Here is a 17703-nt window from a genome sequence, read left to right on the forward strand (position 1 = left end):
AAGGACTAGAGGATGACCAACACAAACTGTGCAGCAGCAGATGAGCTATCATCTACAAGGTGGACTGACAAGGTAGGAGTGTCTAATAGAGTGGACAATGAGTGGACACAATGTTTAAAAACTCCAGCAGCACCGCTGTGTCTGATCCACTCAGACCAGCAGAACACACACTAACACACCACCACCACATCAGTGTTACAGCAGTGCTGAGAATGATCCACCACCCAAATAGTACCTGCTCTGTGAGGGTCCATGGGGGTTCTGACCACTGAAGAACAGGGTAAAAGGGGGCTAACAAAGTATCAGAGAAACAGATGGACTACAGTCTGTAATTTTAGAACTACAAAGTGCACCTATATAGTAAGTGAGGCTGATAAAATGGACAATGAGCGTAAAAACAAGGAATGTCATAATGTTTTGCCTGATCGTTGTATAGAGTAGCCATCTAACCCAAGTTGGTGTGTCAGGGTGAGTAAACAAGCTGATTTACTCTGTATCTCCAGGTGGGTGAAACTGAGTAATTAATTCCATTTCTGAAGTGTTTTAAATGTGATCATATGCTGATAACATTGCCTGAATGTAACAGGTTTCTCACTGATTACTCTTTCTCACAGCGCTTTCTTCAGCGCTTTCCATCACAAAGTGACACCTGTGTGTCCAGGGACAAACTGCAGTTAGGTTTGTATGTGTATCTGAAAAAAAGGGACCTCAAGAAGGTGACTGAGATCAGAGTATTTAAAATTTACCATTTTTAATTTTCAGTTTTATAAGCTGTTGAAACTGTTGACGCCCTACTCTTATTGAGTAAGGACTAAGGATGAAATGACACACAGCTGAAAGTGAACAGAGCTGATCAATCAAGTGATATTATGCATTCGAGTCTCTTCCATCAAAAGAGTAACAAACCCATCTAAAATGATAGGAATGGCATCCTGAATTAACAGTAGTGGCCACTAGGGGGCAGAAGAGCACAGAAAATCTGATTGTACTGTTTTCCTCTAATGTACTGTTCATGAGTGCTGTATTATATTATATCACAACAGTAACAGACTTCAAGTATTTAGAATGATCAGAACACTTAAAGACCGCGTTATTCAAGGGCTAATCTATAATAATAATAATGTAATAATAAAATATTAATTCTATGTGACAGCCTCTACACAAAGTATGCTGCCTTTAAACTTACCAGATTTGAAAGTCGCCCATAAAATATCACTTACTACCCTTTATGCCTTTTCTGTCACCTTGTCTTAAAAGCCAACACTGTTTTTTTTCCCCTTAACTGAAAGCAATAAATACACGATAAAACTTAATATTTATAAGAACTGTCCAGCTGCCTCTTTTAGACATTGGTACTCTCTATGCAAAAAGGTTTCTGTATGGTACCAAAAAGGTTTTAACAATAGTGGAACCCTTTTTTTGGGTGCTCTGTAGAGCTACTTTTAAAACGATTCTTAAAGAACCATATACAACCAGATTTCCATCATAGAGAAGAACCATTTAAATAATAAACCATCCAAAGAACATTTATTCATTTAGTGTTCACAGCTCGGTATCTACACCATGGCTTTTCTAACTTTAGGGTATGTTGATGTATTACAATTTTACTCTAGGTAAGATAAACATAGTGCATAAAACTTAACATTAAGAAAAAAGAACAGAAAGTTATAGTTTTGATATGTTCTTGACAATATACAGGATTATTCATCACTTTATATATCTCTGTATATCATTTTTCTTATTATTTATCCCCCTAAAAAAATGAAAAGCTCTTACTGTCCACAAATCCTGGCTGTGGAAGTGGCGACTTGCCCCAACACACCATGCCTTCATTTCATCCTAAAGTATTAATGATGAACTTATTTTTTCCTTTTCCAGATTACATACACCAGTAGGGCTGGACAATTAGGGCAAAATATCTAATCACAATTTTTCTGACCAGTATTGTGACTGTTGGGCCAAGATGACCAGAACGTCCACTTTCCGCTTGAGGCTTAAATGCTGAAGTGTGTCAGACTGACAGTTAGTTGGTTGAGTTGTCATGTATACAACGTGGGTGTTTGGCTGCTTTTGATTGCTCAGGCTGTTCACAGGCTCTGTGATATCAGGCTAAATTTCCCCACTTAAAGCTGAAGACATTGGTGATAATGTAGGCTATATTTAAAACGGCAACTCCTTCGATTTAAAATCTGCAATTTCGATTTCAAATTGATTCGTCTTTTAGCCAGTAAACAGCTCTGTATGTGTTAAGCTGAGTACTTTAATGGAAGTTCATAATCTACGTGTGTCATCTCACATTAACTCAAGGTTTCATCAACGCAATGTAAAAAATGATTTACTCTTTCTGTGTTTATCACTTTTCCCTCATTAACCAGCTCAGATTGGCTGCTGTACCTCAGATCATCGTAGTCTGGGTTGGGCCTGATAAAGTTGACAGTTAGGCAAATAAAATTAAGTCTAAGTTTACGTTTATAGTCAGTAAGTTATAGATATCCATGGGACCAAATACAACAGAAGTGAAAATATACAGTTTTACCTTTTGTTCAGTTGAGTACACTGTTAGAAATAAAGGTTCTGTTCAGGTACATTTTTCATTCTTCAAGGTACAAACAGTGTAAATGTTCCCTCAAAGGTACAACAGTGGTTTTAAGGTCTGATTGTGAACCTTAAATAAGTTTTTCCAGGTGAAAAGTTCGTATTTGTACCTTTTCATGACCGAATGTTTTAAAACAGAACAGAACAATAAAAAGCCTGGAGACGAGACGGGGTGTGTGGAGTCAGTACAGCTTAGAACATATCATTTCAGTGGATTATGGTTCAGTTATGTTCCCTGACTAAAGGTACTGAGATGTACCCTTGAGGGTTCCACCCCAGTAAAAGGAGGGGTCCTGCCCCAGTGACAGTTTAGTACCTTTTTATCTGACAGTGTATGGATTTCAATCGATGCAGCATTTTCACCAGATCACTGAGTTTTAACATGTAATTCTGCATTTTACATCTCTGGAGCTTCAGTTTAAAAACTGATTATTTTAGCTTGATTTATTATTCAAGTCAGTGAGCAGGTTTAAAAGTGTGTGTGGTACACAGTTTAAAAAGATGGTTCCTAAAGGATTCTTTAGTAAAGGCAATGGTTCTATTCAGAACCATGAACCATTTCATGCTTAAATGGTTCTTTGGATGGTGAAAGATTGATAGAGAATGTGTTGTATATGGTTCTGTGTAGAACCTTTTTGAAAATGGTTCTGCATAGCACCACAAAAGGGTTCTTTTATTGCTTACAAGCTTGACATCAACATGGAACCATATACAACACATTCACTATCCATCTGAAGAACCATTTCACTGTGCAAAGAACCATTTAAGCATGAAATTGTGTATATATACTGTATGTAGAACCTCATAGTTGTAAATAGAACCATCTGTTTACTAAAGAACCCTTGAAGAATCATTTTATTAAGGACTCCACCCCAAATCCATTTGATGAGGTAAAGTTAGCTGATGAATCTGAGCTGGAATCAGTCTGAATCATCTGCCTTCCGATTGGTCCCCTCGACTGCAGCGCTTCACTCTGATTGGTGGTCGGAGCTGTCAGTCAGAGACAGAAGCGGGCGGGTTTATTTTGAGTATTGATGCTGAAAGGAGGAGGAGGAGGAGGAGGAAGATGCGCGCGGAGAGCACGCGCTGCGGCACGCGAGAGCTGAACCCGCGACAAGAGTGTAACAGGTGTGTGTGTGTGTGTGTGTGCGTGCGCGCGCGCGCGTTTGCTCCGTCTGACTGCGGGAGTGCGATCCGCCGTGTATGTGTCTCGTGCACAGATTTATGTGTGTGTCTGTGTCTCGTGCAGGTAGAGATGCACTCCTGCGCGTGAACATGCACGCGGCTGAATCTGAGCTACGCGCGCTGGACTCCGCGCTCCGGGTGTGCGCGCGCTGGAGACGCGCGGGCGGCGACGGGCAAGCGCTCCAGCAGAGCTCGAGGCGCGCTCCTGATTCCGCATCGCTCCACGCGCTCGAAACCGACTCCTCCGCGCTCCAGATGCGCGCCCCCGTCGAGAGACGCGCGACTTTGCCCACGGAAAGGTATGGAGAGGAGAACAGCGCGAGGACACACATGGATGAACACGGTAAGACACGAGCGCACGCACTGAGACAAGCAGAGAGATAGGTGAAACAGCGCGAGACTCTGAGTCCAGAGAAGAATCATCTGAAACCAGAGTTTAGTGTGTGTGTGTGTGTGTGTGTGTGTGTGTATAAATGATGATTGTGTTTATTATGCTGCTCTGCTGTGTTATTCACATTATATCTCGAGGATTAACAGTACATAATATCTGTAAATCAGCCTGTTTGTCCATCCATTTCTCTGTCTATCCTCGTAACTATCCTTTGGTCTGTTTGCTTGTCTGTGTATTTATTTATCTGTATGTCTTTTTATTTATATAACTATTATGTCTACTTGTCTGTATAACTGTTTGTCTGTCTGGTTGTCTTTTCATCTGTTGGTCTTGCTGTTTATTTTTCTGTCTATACAACCATCCATCTATCTGTCTGTCTGTCTGTCTATACCTGTCTATGTACAATACATCTATTTGTTTTTCTATTTATGTATTTGTTTATCTGTTTATCTGTCTGTATTACTGTCCATCTGTGTGTCTATTTATCTGTTTGCACTGAACAAAAATATAAAAGCATGACACTTTTTCACTTTAAAGATTTCACTGAAACCGTGCAAAACAGGGTCGTGAAACAGAATTCCCACATTTTTATCTGGTGTGACCACTGTTCGCCTGAAAGCAGCACATTTTTATCAAACTGACAGTTTTTATCAAACTGCTTAAAAATAGAAGAGCAAATTTTATATATGTTTGTTCAGTATATATATCTATTTGTCTGTCCATCTATCTATTTATATATCCATCTATCTGTCCGTCTGTCTATCTGTGTGTAACAGAGGTAAGGTGTACATTTCGCATTAGGCCGTGAACCTCATCCTGCTCATGGTTGCTCCTAAGCACTGCTCAGTTCTCACACACTCTTCCCGCAGCCTTCACACTCACTTTCTGCTGATGCGCTCAGTTCAGTTCAGTGGCCAGAAAGTCTCAGTGCTTCAGCTACAGCGCTGCGCTCAAATCACACTCCTTCATGTTTAACACAGCGTAAAGTTTTTACTGTTTGTGTTTAAAGTTTTGTAGTGCTGTCCTCTGCTCTGATGCATCTCAGAAACCTTCACTTTAATGGTTAAAGTTAGTGTAAAGGCATAGATGTGTCTGTGGTGGACTTTAAGTTAGTGTTTAAATGCAGAGTCTTCTAAGAAATGGAATATCTCAAAATGACGAGATTTTCCAGGTCACACTTAAGGTCACATTAAATGGCAACATTGTGCATAGAATTTAATTTGTTTTATCTCATGTTTTGGTTATAAATAGTGGAATATGTTACTACTTTGTATAGTTTATATTTAATTACTGATTTTTTTTTTATTTTAGTGTGTGTGTGTGTGCGTGTGTGTGTATATTTATCTCTTCGTGGGGACCACACCCCCCCGAGGATGATGGAAGCTTGAACATTTTGTGGTTTGTGGGTACAGTCGTTTGCTCCCATGAGGAAAAATGTTTTTTTTTTCCCAAATGTAGCTTTTGTTAAAAAAGTACAAAAGGGCAAAGCTGATCTTTTGGATGCTGAGGTTAAGATTAGGTAGAGCACAGCACTGTTTAATCACACTTGTGCTGAAGCGCATGAAAACACAGCACACACTAGTGTACGAGTGACACTTTTAAAGCCGTGTAGGCCGTGCCGGTAACAACTGAGTATAATTTCCACCAACAAGTGCACATCCTTCTGTGTGTTAGAAGTGGACGTCCTGTTTAGATGCTGTGTGTGTGAATGTGTGTGTGTGTGTGTGTGTTTCTGTAGAGGAGGCAGTGGGGGCAATTAGCCTCTCCTTCCCAAACTTATCATTATACTAATCTGACTTTTATATTAGCAGTTTGTCCCCTTGCGCAGAGCGACTCGGAGGGTTTGATTATGACTTTTGCTCGCCAAACTCAAACCACATGTTTCTGAACGCATTTATGAGCCTCCATCCCACAACTGCGCCCTTTTACCCCCTTCATAACCAAACTGAATAATTTCATTGTCTTTCAAATTCATCCCAAACACTCAGTAAAGCTGGAAACTGGCAGAGCAAATGGTATTGGTGAACGTAAAAGTAAGATTTTCAAATTTGAAAATAGACACACATTTTCAATTCTGTTGCAGTGCTTTTGCTGTCACTGAGCCCTTTTGTCTTCAGCTCAGCAGAAACAGGACTGATACTGGAAATCTTGAAATACATAGGAGCAAAATGAGCAAACTGAACAAAAACTCAGGAATAGATCATTGCTGTCACAAGAAGACAGCAATGTTTTTTTACACTATTTACACTATTAAAAAACACCAGCTGCCCTTTAGATAGTGTGAACATTTGGTGAAGTTACACCAACTTAATGGTGTTTTATTATTATTTAACATGTAGCAAATGTGTATTGAGCGTGTGATACTTAATAATATTTTGCTGTTGCTTTGAGATGTGAGTCGTCACATTCAGGCTGATTTTAAAAACGTCTATCTGGCTAATACAAAATACCCTGGACATTGCTGTTGTACCAAGGTTGACATATAGAGGATAATCTGTCCAATTCTTCCTTTTTTCTGGTACAACAAGCTGAGAAGGCACCTATTTTAAAGAAAAGTGTTTCAGACCACGTTCATTTTAATCTATTTCGGGTTAAGGCACTGAGGTCTGCGGTCTACTGTGCTCTGTTATTTTATGCTGATTGAGTTTTGTTGTCGTCGTTGTTGTTGTTTTCTACTCTAGTGGTGTTTTTGCATAAGGGATATTTGTGTTGAGGCTGTAGCTGTTTTTTTTTTCCTTTGATACAAGTGTGATAGTTATAAAAGTGTAAATATGAAGGCTGATATTTTTCTGTAGTGGCTCATGCTGTAGTTTGTTTGCATATAATGTTGTGGACATATGCAGAGGTAGAAAAGACAAGGGAGCTTGAACGTGAGCTAATGCACGGATGCATAGAATGAATGACTGGACAGAGATTCTGATGTGATCTGAGGCTTTTTGCAGAAAAAAGCAGGCAACTTTAGAGACAAAACTATGTAAACTATGGGTGTAAGAATGCATTTATGCATGAAGGTGATGATTCAGCTGCATCAATTTAGAATGGTTAGAATCACTTATAATGTTATTAAGCAATGCATGCATTCATTTCTGACTATTTTCAAATGTGAGAATCTTCAGCAATTGCTTGGTGTCTTGTTTTTGTTGTCTGTTTTCTACCTCTGTGTAAATAGTTACCCCAGTTCACATTTGTGCACTGGGTGGGTTTTTAAAAATAGATCTGAATCGAACCAAAACAACTGAATCAAATCAAATTGTGGTGAAATCGAAGAACTCATAATGTGCCGAATCCTTCCCTAAAGAGTCATAATCAAATCATTGTGACGTTAGAGATTTATACCTCTAATTCATGCGGAGGCAGAGTGTGACCGTGTACGTCAAACCTGAGTGTAGCTGTGTTTATGTCACTAACACCACCTTCGTCCATCAGCAGGCGGCTAACTGAAGGCAGATGACTTTAGCTCTCCTGCAGTTTCAGTATCTTCAATGCTGTCGGAGGTTCTGTACGCAGTAGAAGGTAGGGTTTTAGCTTTGATTTAGGTGTTAATTTAGCACTCCTGAGTTTTCTCTGTGTGGTTCTCTTGCTAAAGGGCTTTTTCCTCTTTGTTTAGTTGTTACTCATGCGTTTACCTCAAAGCTTCTGCTTCCAGCCGCTCCACAGTGTGGAACAAACTACATATGCTGCTGTAATTGCCAGTAAGTGAGAAAATGTGTAGGTTTGGCTGGGTAATAGGCATGTTGCTCTTTTTTTACAGTAATTTTTGCTGTGACTGGAAGCTCTTTAGTGCATTTTTAAACAGATTTATTTAGGCCATTTGATATTAATCTAACCCTTTGGCTATAGTTTCGCATTGACGTATAAACTAATCTGTTTTTTGTGTAATATAAACTTTCATTGCCATTAATGATGAGTTTCATATCGAAAGGAGTTTCATATTGACTGGATACATAGAGAAATACTACAAAGTGATCATTTTGTTTTTGTCTGTGTGCCGTGGAAGTTCTCGGTTAGTCACCTCTATGTGATCAGTAGTGAGTATTACTAATGTGTCTTTGAAGCATCCCTTTTTTCCACATCAGGGTTTTGATTTGATTGTGGATGCTCTTTGCATATGGAATACTTGTGGGGCAAAAAGTGAATTTACTTGATTCAAATGGTCACATAAAATATATTAAATCAGCTGCTGCCAGAAGTAAGTAAATTGAAAGACAAAACAGTGTTTGTATACTGTCCTCATGTGGACACGATGTACACATTTGAAATAAGTAACTTAAATGCATAAACTTTTTCAGTGTAATAGTCATAAAAGATGCTGGTGTAGTTTTTCCACAAGAGTGCAGTAACTTCAGTCTCTCTTGAGTACATAATGCAGTGGTTGCCTGTAGACGCCAAATAGACCAAATTTAGGGAAAAGAGCTGAATGTATTTCGCAAGTGGGACTAATCCACAGATAAAAGCATGTTTCACATTGCATACTGGGTATTTCCTTCTTAAGTGATTACCACATATAATGAATGATCGGACAGACTCCAGACTTCATTTTGATCTCTCCTTTCATTTTAACCCATACACATCATGGTTATCTTCATCAATAATAAAAGAATTTTGCAATTTTATGTAAATTATTTCTGACTCATAGCTGAGTGAAGGGAGCAGATAACTTGTGCGGAAAGTGCAGTTTCTAAACTTTCACTCCACACCACATTTGAGATGTTTTATTATGATTTTTTGATGAAGAGTTCTTGTGTGTAGAGTCTTGTTTTGCAGAAAGAAAAACGTCCTTTGTATCTTTGCCTCTGTTCATTTCTTGACACTGATACGGACAGAAACAGCGTACATGGAATTCCGTGTGTAAGTTGCCATGTAGTTAAATATGTAGTTAAGCAGACACACAAAGACATACCCAAAGAAAGTAATGAGTCTCAGCTTCTAAGGCTTAATCATTCACTTCCCTCTGTGTCTTTTTTTCCCATGCCCCCGTTTAGTCAAATTGTTGGCACCCAGTTGAATTCTTCTTACCTAAATGTGTTTCCTGTCTTCTCACAGAAGATATTCCCAAGTGTTCAGTCTGAAACGAGGGAGGATGAGGTGCTGGTTGAGCTCTACCTTTACACTGTTAGCAATTGAATATTACACATCATTGGTGTCATAAGATTCGTTTATTAACTCTTTATATTGTTTGAACATTTCATGATGAATTAACCAATAGAAACTGTGAAAGGCAACTTTTTTTTTTTTTTTATTAAAGAGTGGTGTTAAGACCTCTTTCCATTTTCTTGTGACAGCCACACTGTGTATAACAGTTAGACGTTAAACATTACATGCCGAGTTTATACATCATTTAAGTGGATCACACTTTAATTTGAGGGTCTCCCATAGTTTGTTTATACTTGAATTGTAAACAAACTAATGGCTAAAATGCAGTTAATTATCAACCACATTAGACTTAAGATTAGGTTTAGGGTTTGGGGTGAAGTTGAGGTTATGGTTAAAGAGAGAATTAGATTTAAACTAAATAATATAAAATATCATTATACTGCCCTAATTTTGGGCAGCTCGTTGTATATGCTAACTTGTCTTTGCTGAGTCTGCTTAGCTAAGTAGGTAACACAAAACGAATAGTTTTCGTCTCTAACATTCGCGCTTTGGCAGTTTCTTTCCAAGTTGTTTATTGGAAGGATTGTTGAGAGCCCTCCTTTTCTCCTCTTTATGGAAGAGTTTCTCTTCGTCCATTTTCAAGTGCAATGGCAGTGCAAAATAGAGCGAAAATAGAAACGGGCGTCCGTCAAAAATGGTGTTGTATTGCTCCGTGTTACATTGGATCATGCTCTGCCTCTCGCAGCTGGTGTAGACAGCGTCATTGATTACAGTGAGAGCTTTTTGGTTTTGTTCTTTTGTTGACGCTCACTCGTGTCTCTTGCTGCTGGGACATATAAGGTTTAGGTTTAGTTGGAGTGGCATTTGTGATCCAGAACTAATCATCCAACATAAGTAACTGACCTCATTAATGCTCTTTTGGATCTTGTGGCAGAAGGCAATCATATCCTCACAGCAATGTTTCAACATCTAGTGTAAAGCCTTCTCAGAAGAGTACTTACAAACGCTGGATGAACCATTGTCTGTAAACATTTGAATGTATATGTTGGTTTCAGGGATGAGGATTAAACCTAGTCCTGGACTGCGTTTTCCTTTCAAGGGAAATGTCTGTTCAGAATACTGTGTGGGTCAAGAATACTGTGTGAGTTTAATCTGACCCTGTGTTCCCTTTAACTCATTAAAATGTACCCTCAGATATAGTAGTCGGTAAGCGTGTATGTCTATGTTGGAAATAGTGAGATGGATCAGTATGTGGAATTGGAGCTTTCTGTGTTTCACTATACAGGGGTGTTAAACTCAAACACTAAAAGGCCCATACAAAAAAATCTTAACCAATCTGTGGGCCAAAGAATGCCTATATTTATTTCATTATAAATAATATTTTGTGAACTGGCCATTGTTTATTCAAAATATGGCAAAACTGCAACTTATATATATGTATACAACAGTTAGTTCTGGCCATGCAAGCTGATTGGTTGAGAAGCGTTCTAACTGTGCTGTTATTTCACCGTAACATCACAGGTTTTTCACAAACACTCTATCACTCCGCTGAGATGCCGTTGCTAAGCAACGACTTTGACAGCTGTAGACACTCAAGCCATTTGAACGTTTTCACTTCTTACTTTGCCACAAACAGAAAATGGACACTTTTAAGATCACATTTGACCGACAGCCGATTTGGTCAGACTCTGAAGATGAGACTACACTAAATTCCCAAACTGTCAGTTGGTCTGTGTGGAGCTGGAGAATGAACTGCTGGCTGTGCAGCGAGTGGGCGGAGCTCGTTACTCTGACATAGCAACAAGCTGCTTGTTAAGGAACTATAATTTGGTGAAGGAACTGCGAACATTAAAACATATTAAACGCCGCGTTCACGGCCCAGTTTATTAATTTATTACTTTATTTATTTAATTGTTGTATAAAAGCAATAGAACACTCGAGGAGTGTGTTATCGCCAATAACATCACGGTTGTGATGATCTACGGCAAATCACAGCCATGATGTTATTTCACGATAACACACTCCCTCTCGTGTTCTATTGCTTAAATAAAACACCCAGAAGCTCTTTCGTAACCGATAAGTTGGAGTCCCACGAATGCTTGCTTTTTTCTGGGCACACTATGTCAGCCTGACTTACATATTCCTTCTGCCACGATAAACTGACTTTTACTGCATTACCATTCTGTGATTTGGCCCTCGTAAACATAGCCTGCTGTGCGTCAAGGCCTTCATCTCGGCCGCTTTCTGTTGCTTCTGCTGTCAATCCAACTCTCCATATTTGTCACGGTGTTTTGTCTCATAATGGCACCTAATGTTGTATTCTTTCATTACGACCACATTATCTCCACAAACAAGGCAGGTAGGTTTCACTGTCCACTTTTCTTTTGGTTACTTTTTAGCTAGCTAAGTATTTTTTTAGCTTAATATTGGTTGTCCTGTTAGTGTATTTGGTGATGTGACTGGTGTGGTAGAATTGTGGTGTAGCCTCTGTCCTATGGATTGTTGATGGCGGTGGGGGGGGCGTAAGCGCACATTACGTTGTGGTGTATGTTGGGAATTGTAGTCTTTCGCATAGGGAAACTGGCTAATATTTTTAGAAAATTAAAATAATTTTATTGTTTTTGACGCATGGGATATAAAAAAAGCCATGATGTCTTTATTGTTGATTTTTGACACAAAATAAAAATGTATGAAATTTCAGCTTTATTAGATTTATTAGATGTTAGTATAAATGTGATGGCAACATTGCTACATCACACTAATAAATAATGATGCTAGCAATATTTTTTGCATTAGTTTTAAAAGATAAAGTGAGCATCTGCAGTGAATCATCAAGATGAAGTGTTAACAATAGATGCCCTCTTTCATCAACAAATGACTTTTGTTTTAGTGTTCGTGACAGACTTGGCGCACATGCTGCTATGTAAAGTCAGTTGTTGCATCAGTGCTAAACTGCTGTCACTGAAACAGGATTGCGTAATTAGGAGTTTATGAGAGAGAGAGTGTTAAAAGTAAACTCCACTTTTCTATTCTTCCTTACTTTCTCTCTATATTTCACTCTTTGTTTCTCGTTCTCCATCCTGCTCTTTCCCTCTATCCCTTTCCCACTCTTGGGAAACGCTTGCTGTCTGTTTTTCTTTCTCATTTTGTATCCCTCTCTGTCATTCTTTTAATCTCTCTCTTTCTCTCTCCCCTCTCTCCCTCTCACTCTCTTTCTCCTTCCTCCCTCTCACTCTCTTTCTCCTTCCTCTCTCTCTCTCACTCTCTTTCTCATAGTCTTTTCTCATTTTTGGCCCTCTTTCTGAGTGACTCCATTGACTTTGCTATAAGCTGTGGGTAATTAGTTTGTGTTTGGCCTCTGTAATGTTTACAGCATGTTCCAGTGATTCACAAAGTGCCGATGATGATTTTCAGTGGTATTTTTTTTAGTGGTATTTCAGCAGCATTGAGCAAGAGAGGGCTGAAAAACTCACTGTCTGTGTTCTAATGAGAAAACACTTTTCAGAGTCAGAGAACTAACTGGCCGTTTGGGGGAACACGGCGTGTTTAGTCACTCTAAACATGCGGATCTCAGGGGCTTTTCTTGTCTGTTGATTCAGCGTAACTTGTTTGAAGGTTTATAGAGTCAGAGTAGTAGTGATGACTGCCGACAACAAAAACGACTGGAAAGTCTGAAAATGAGTGTTGAAGTTCTAAGTGTATTAAAGTCAAAGAGAGTGAGTAACAACAGATAAACTTGTGGTTGTAAAACATTACAGTAGTGGTCCACAGGATATTTTTCCACTTGGCACGACCTCAACCCCATGCATGTCTGACAGGCAAAGGGCTTTTCTATCATTCGTTTATATTGTCTTTAATAACTTATTTTAACATTGTATGTTGAATATTTGTAGTAGTGTGGCACAAACATTTGTCAGAGGTTTTAAGGCATAATTTTTGAATATAGAGATTTTATGAGTTTATGTTGATAATTACAAACCTAAAATATAAATATTTTTTCTGAAAGAAAAAGAATAAAGTTATGGTCCACAATAAAACATCTCCTTTGTGGCTGGTCATATTCGCCATGCTACTTTTACTTAGCATTGTCACCTATTGGTTACGGCTACTAGAGCAACTAGGCTAACCTCTGAGGGCGTGTTCTCGATTTTTGCATATCTTTTTAAATTTGGGGGCTTGTATACAACATGATACCCATATGTTTCATATAATGTTCCGTTATCTTTGTCGCTACTTTCCAAAACTGCTGCAGCAACTTCAGCAGCTGTAAACTCTCTGCACACCATTTCACATGTGTCTCCAATGTGGACTGAATGCAGACTGAAGGGTCACAAATCCACCAGTTCCACATGGTGAGAGGCAGATGACATGTATCTCAGCCCCTCTTCATAGCCTCATAACTCCGGATATGAATCATGTACGATCTCATGATAAGATGTAATGGAAAGGGCGACTCAGGAAATGTTTGAACGTATTTCTGCGCTGCAATGTCAGAAAGAAGAAACACCGAATTTGACGCTTGTTTGTGGACTTCAGAGAGTTAGTGACGCGGTCTGTAAATAGGTATGTTACCTTGTCATAGCAAAGTTTTGGTCACCATAACTTGTTTCTATTTAAAATATTAATAGACGATTTGCTCATTTTTAATTGTAGTTAATGAATATTTGATGAAATAGTAAAGGCATATAAGCATATGCCACACTGTAGGTGTCCATGTTGTGACTCTGCCATCCTGTTTGTGTTTCTGTGGGTAGCATTCTGTGTGTGTTCAACTATATTCTATGTATATTCTATATCTGCCATCCTGTGTGAGTTTTAATGAACTGAATTTTAATGCTCAGCTTGTGAAATGTGCAGATGATTCATTTTTATTCAGATTTCCATTAAGGGGGAGGTTTATGGCCGTTTACACCTGGCATTTCCGTGGGTCTCATGCGTCTCCAGTGACCAGTTATGATGGAATTTCATGACTGGAGGAAGAGCACATATTTACTACTTCAGTCTCTCACTGCATTTGTTGTCAGACAGATATGACCCATAAGTCCCCTGTACTGTCGTAGCAATACACTGCATGGATTGCTAACACAACTTATAAACAAAGGGAGAGAAGACAAAGAAAGAAGCTAGGCAGTTGCTTTTGTCTCTGCTGTTATGATACAGTTGATTAGGCAGTCCTTCGTTGTTGTATCCACTAAGTTCTGTGTCTACCATCCTGTGTGTTCCACCATATTCTGTGTCTACCGTGTGTATTCCACCATGTTCTATATTTACTGTGTGTGTTCCACCATGTTCTATATTTACTGTGTGTGTTCCACCATGTTCTGTGTCTACCATTGTGTGTCTTCTACCATATCTACCACCTTATGTGTTCCACCATATTCTATATCTACCATCCTCTGTGTGTTCCACCATGTTCTATGTCTATCATTTGGTGTTCTACCATATTCTATTTCTACCATCCTATGTGTGTTCCACCATGTTCTATATCTACTATCCTGTTTGTGTTCCACTGTGTTCCATATCTACCAAACGTGTCATGCTAGTATTGCTGCCCGGAGGAGGATGGGTTCCTCTCAGTGTTTCTTGCTCATGCTCTTAGGGCGTTTTCACACCTGAGAGTCTGGACCAAGGTCGAAACCAAGGGTCATGTTTTTTGTTACATTACATATACGTATACATTTGGTATGGTTATTTTTGGTTTCACATTGATTGGTTTGTAGAGGAGCGTGCGTCAGATATCGTTGTGTTGTCAGTTTGGTGGGTAGCTTTTTTCATTTGAATGGAGAAAAACGTTCACTTTTGACTTTTTCGTTGCACCAAATTACAGTGTGCTACTATGTCCCTGTGTGCTACTGCAGCTTATTTTACTTCACTTATGATTCTTTTTCTTCTGTCGTTTAATGGGTGACAGTAACCTGCCTAAACGTCCTGTAATTGGTCCAGAAGTCTAAAGCATCCACAAAAGCACCAAACCCTGGTTCAGTTTGACCCGGACTGAGGCCACTGATTTTGACTTGTTTGGTCTGGACCGTGGTCTGAGGCACCTTTTACACCTGCTATTTTGGTTTAGACCGAACTGAAAAGTCCGAAGGTCCGAACACAAAAAAAATAGATTCCTTTTTGACGCTTGGTTACCCTCAGTGTTTCTGTCATGTTCTTAGGGAGTTTTTTCTTTTGAGTTTCGATTCCTCTCAGCGGTTCTTCCTCATGTTGAGGAGTTTTTCCTGACACACTCTCCTTTGGAAAAGCTGATTAGGAAGTTAGACCCACATTTCTGGACATGCTGCTTTGGGACAGTGTCTCATGTAAAAAGTTCTATACAAACAGACAAATCGAATTGATATTTTTATAGTTAAACTTTATGCGCAGACACTATTATTTGTTTTAAGGATGACAAACAGTGACATCCTATTTGTGTCATTTACAAAGAATGTGGTTTGTGTTTTTGTACCTATAAAATTCGAAATCGCCATGTTTGAGAATCAGCCTGAGGCGTCCGTAATGCTAAGGTTACAGAAACTCTGCCAATACAACCTTCCAGTGTAACCACCAAACCAATAACTCTGCTAAAAAATATTATCTGGTTTGAATAAGTGTTGAAATATCTCTGGAATACCAGGGGAAGTGTACTTTAGGCCCGGGTTTGAGCAGGGGAAAAACACAGTTGGCTCCTGAGTTGGATCATCATAAAATGTATTTTTAGCTTGAACCTTGTCTTGAGAATCACTCATAAAAACTTCGCCCACACTCTCCAACCTTTTTTCCTTATTCCCCCATCTGCTTCCATCTTTGCTTTTTGATACAGGGCTCAGATTCCTGCCCCATGTGAAATGGATCTGCTCTCTCTGTCTCTGTGTGCTGGGATGAAGGCGATTCAGTCTCTGACCGTGCCAGGTTAGCATGCCACGGCTAACCGCACGTCCACACAACCCCAATTACTCATGCATTTTTAGACGGCAGCGACTGTGTCTCCAGACTGCGTTCGAGAGGGAGCGCGGGATTTTTTTTTCCTTCTTTTTTTTTAATTTACATTTCATGCAGTGGCACTTGCTGTTCTTGGCCCTCATAGTCCTTTTTTGCTTCATCAAAGAAAAATCCTCTCTGGAGGTGGAGCCTGTGCTGGACGCTTCCTGCAGTAGGGTGTTATGGGACACATTCCAAGCAACAGAGTACCCTTTTTTGTCCCACCATGAATTTTGAAAGAATACCAGCACAGATATTAAAAACGATATGATTGTTATTTCATTGTTTAAACACTCATTAATGACTTATTATTCACTTATTGAAGGGGAATACCACCGATTTTTCAAAATTTGTGCATTATTCAGAGGTCATTGAGAGTGGTTTGATGTGAAATGGTCTGTTACTGAAAAATTTAATGACTCAACATTCTTTACAATATAAGTAATGGGAAACAGGTTTTGTGATGTCTACAACACAAGTATTATTATTCACTATCCAAAACCACCAGTGAACCTACTTTTGTCTTCTGGGTTTTTATATTTGATAGATAATAATAAAATAGTGATAATGGAGAAAAAACAAGAATGGGACTATTTTGTCTCACAACTCCCTCTCCACCATGACAGTGCTTTTTTTTTTAGAGAAAAATCTTTTCTCAAAACTATCGTGAAACAATGTCTTGGGCATCAGGCAGCACATTCATAACCATTTCATGTAATAATTTTCTGTGAGGGAGATTTTAGAGGTGGATGTCTGGTTCCTATCACCACCACTGTGAACAATTCTGACTCGGAGCATTCCACACCAAACCACTCTGAATGACTTTGTGTACACTTAACATTTACATTATTCAGAAAATTGGGGAAATGGATGGAATTCTCCTTCAGTTTTAAGGTTTAATATTCAGTATCTACTATTAATTATTCAATAACTACTATGAATATTTCAGAAACTGTAACAAATTATTTAGTATCTACTATAAAAGTAATGTGTAAGTTATGTAGTTATGTATGGCCCACATACAGCACCTTAAGAGTTAAGGGGTTGGATAAAATCCTCTGTCTTATTATATGGTTTGGTTGATTTTGTGGTCTTTAATGGTAAAAATATTAAAGTTGAATTATTAATCAATTTTAAGTTAGTACAATTCTACACTTAAACACACTTAAATGCTATGTTCAGCTCTGTTAGTGAAACCTATTTACCATATTAAAGGAAGAGGGAAACTGCCAACAGGAAGCTACATCATGAAAACCCTTTGTAACAGCAAGGCCAATGTAAGTTCCCACAGGGTAATTGGTAATTAGTTTTCAGTAAGAGGGCTGCACACACATTGTGGAGCATGCATGTCTAATTATTAGCACTTAAAATAAGCTAGAAAGCGTAATGGTTCACTATCAAAGTACACATGCGACTAAACTAGGCCTCTGTCACAGTTATTACAAAATTGCAGTTATTTGAGGTGATCGCAGTTA

General features: G+C 38.9%; 1 protein-coding gene across 1 annotated transcript in view; it reads left to right on the forward strand.

Moving 5' to 3' along the window:
* Positions 1 to 3661: 3661 nt before the first annotated feature.
* The window catches only part of LOC118814112 (zinc finger protein GLIS1), a 154065-nt gene continuing 140023 nt past the window's right edge, over positions 3662 to 17703 (forward strand). Inside the window, exons 1-2 of the mRNA XM_036579773.1 lie at positions 3662 to 3716; positions 3845 to 4123. Coding sequence (XP_036435666.1) covers positions 3662 to 3716; positions 3845 to 4123 — 334 coding nt within the window. The remainder of the gene's footprint in view (positions 3717 to 3844; positions 4124 to 17703) is intronic.

This window comes from Colossoma macropomum, unplaced genomic scaffold (genome assembly GCF_904425465.1).
Source record: "Colossoma macropomum unplaced genomic scaffold, Colossoma_macropomum, whole genome shotgun sequence".
NCBI lineage: Eukaryota > Metazoa > Chordata > Actinopteri > Characiformes > Serrasalmidae > Colossoma > Colossoma macropomum.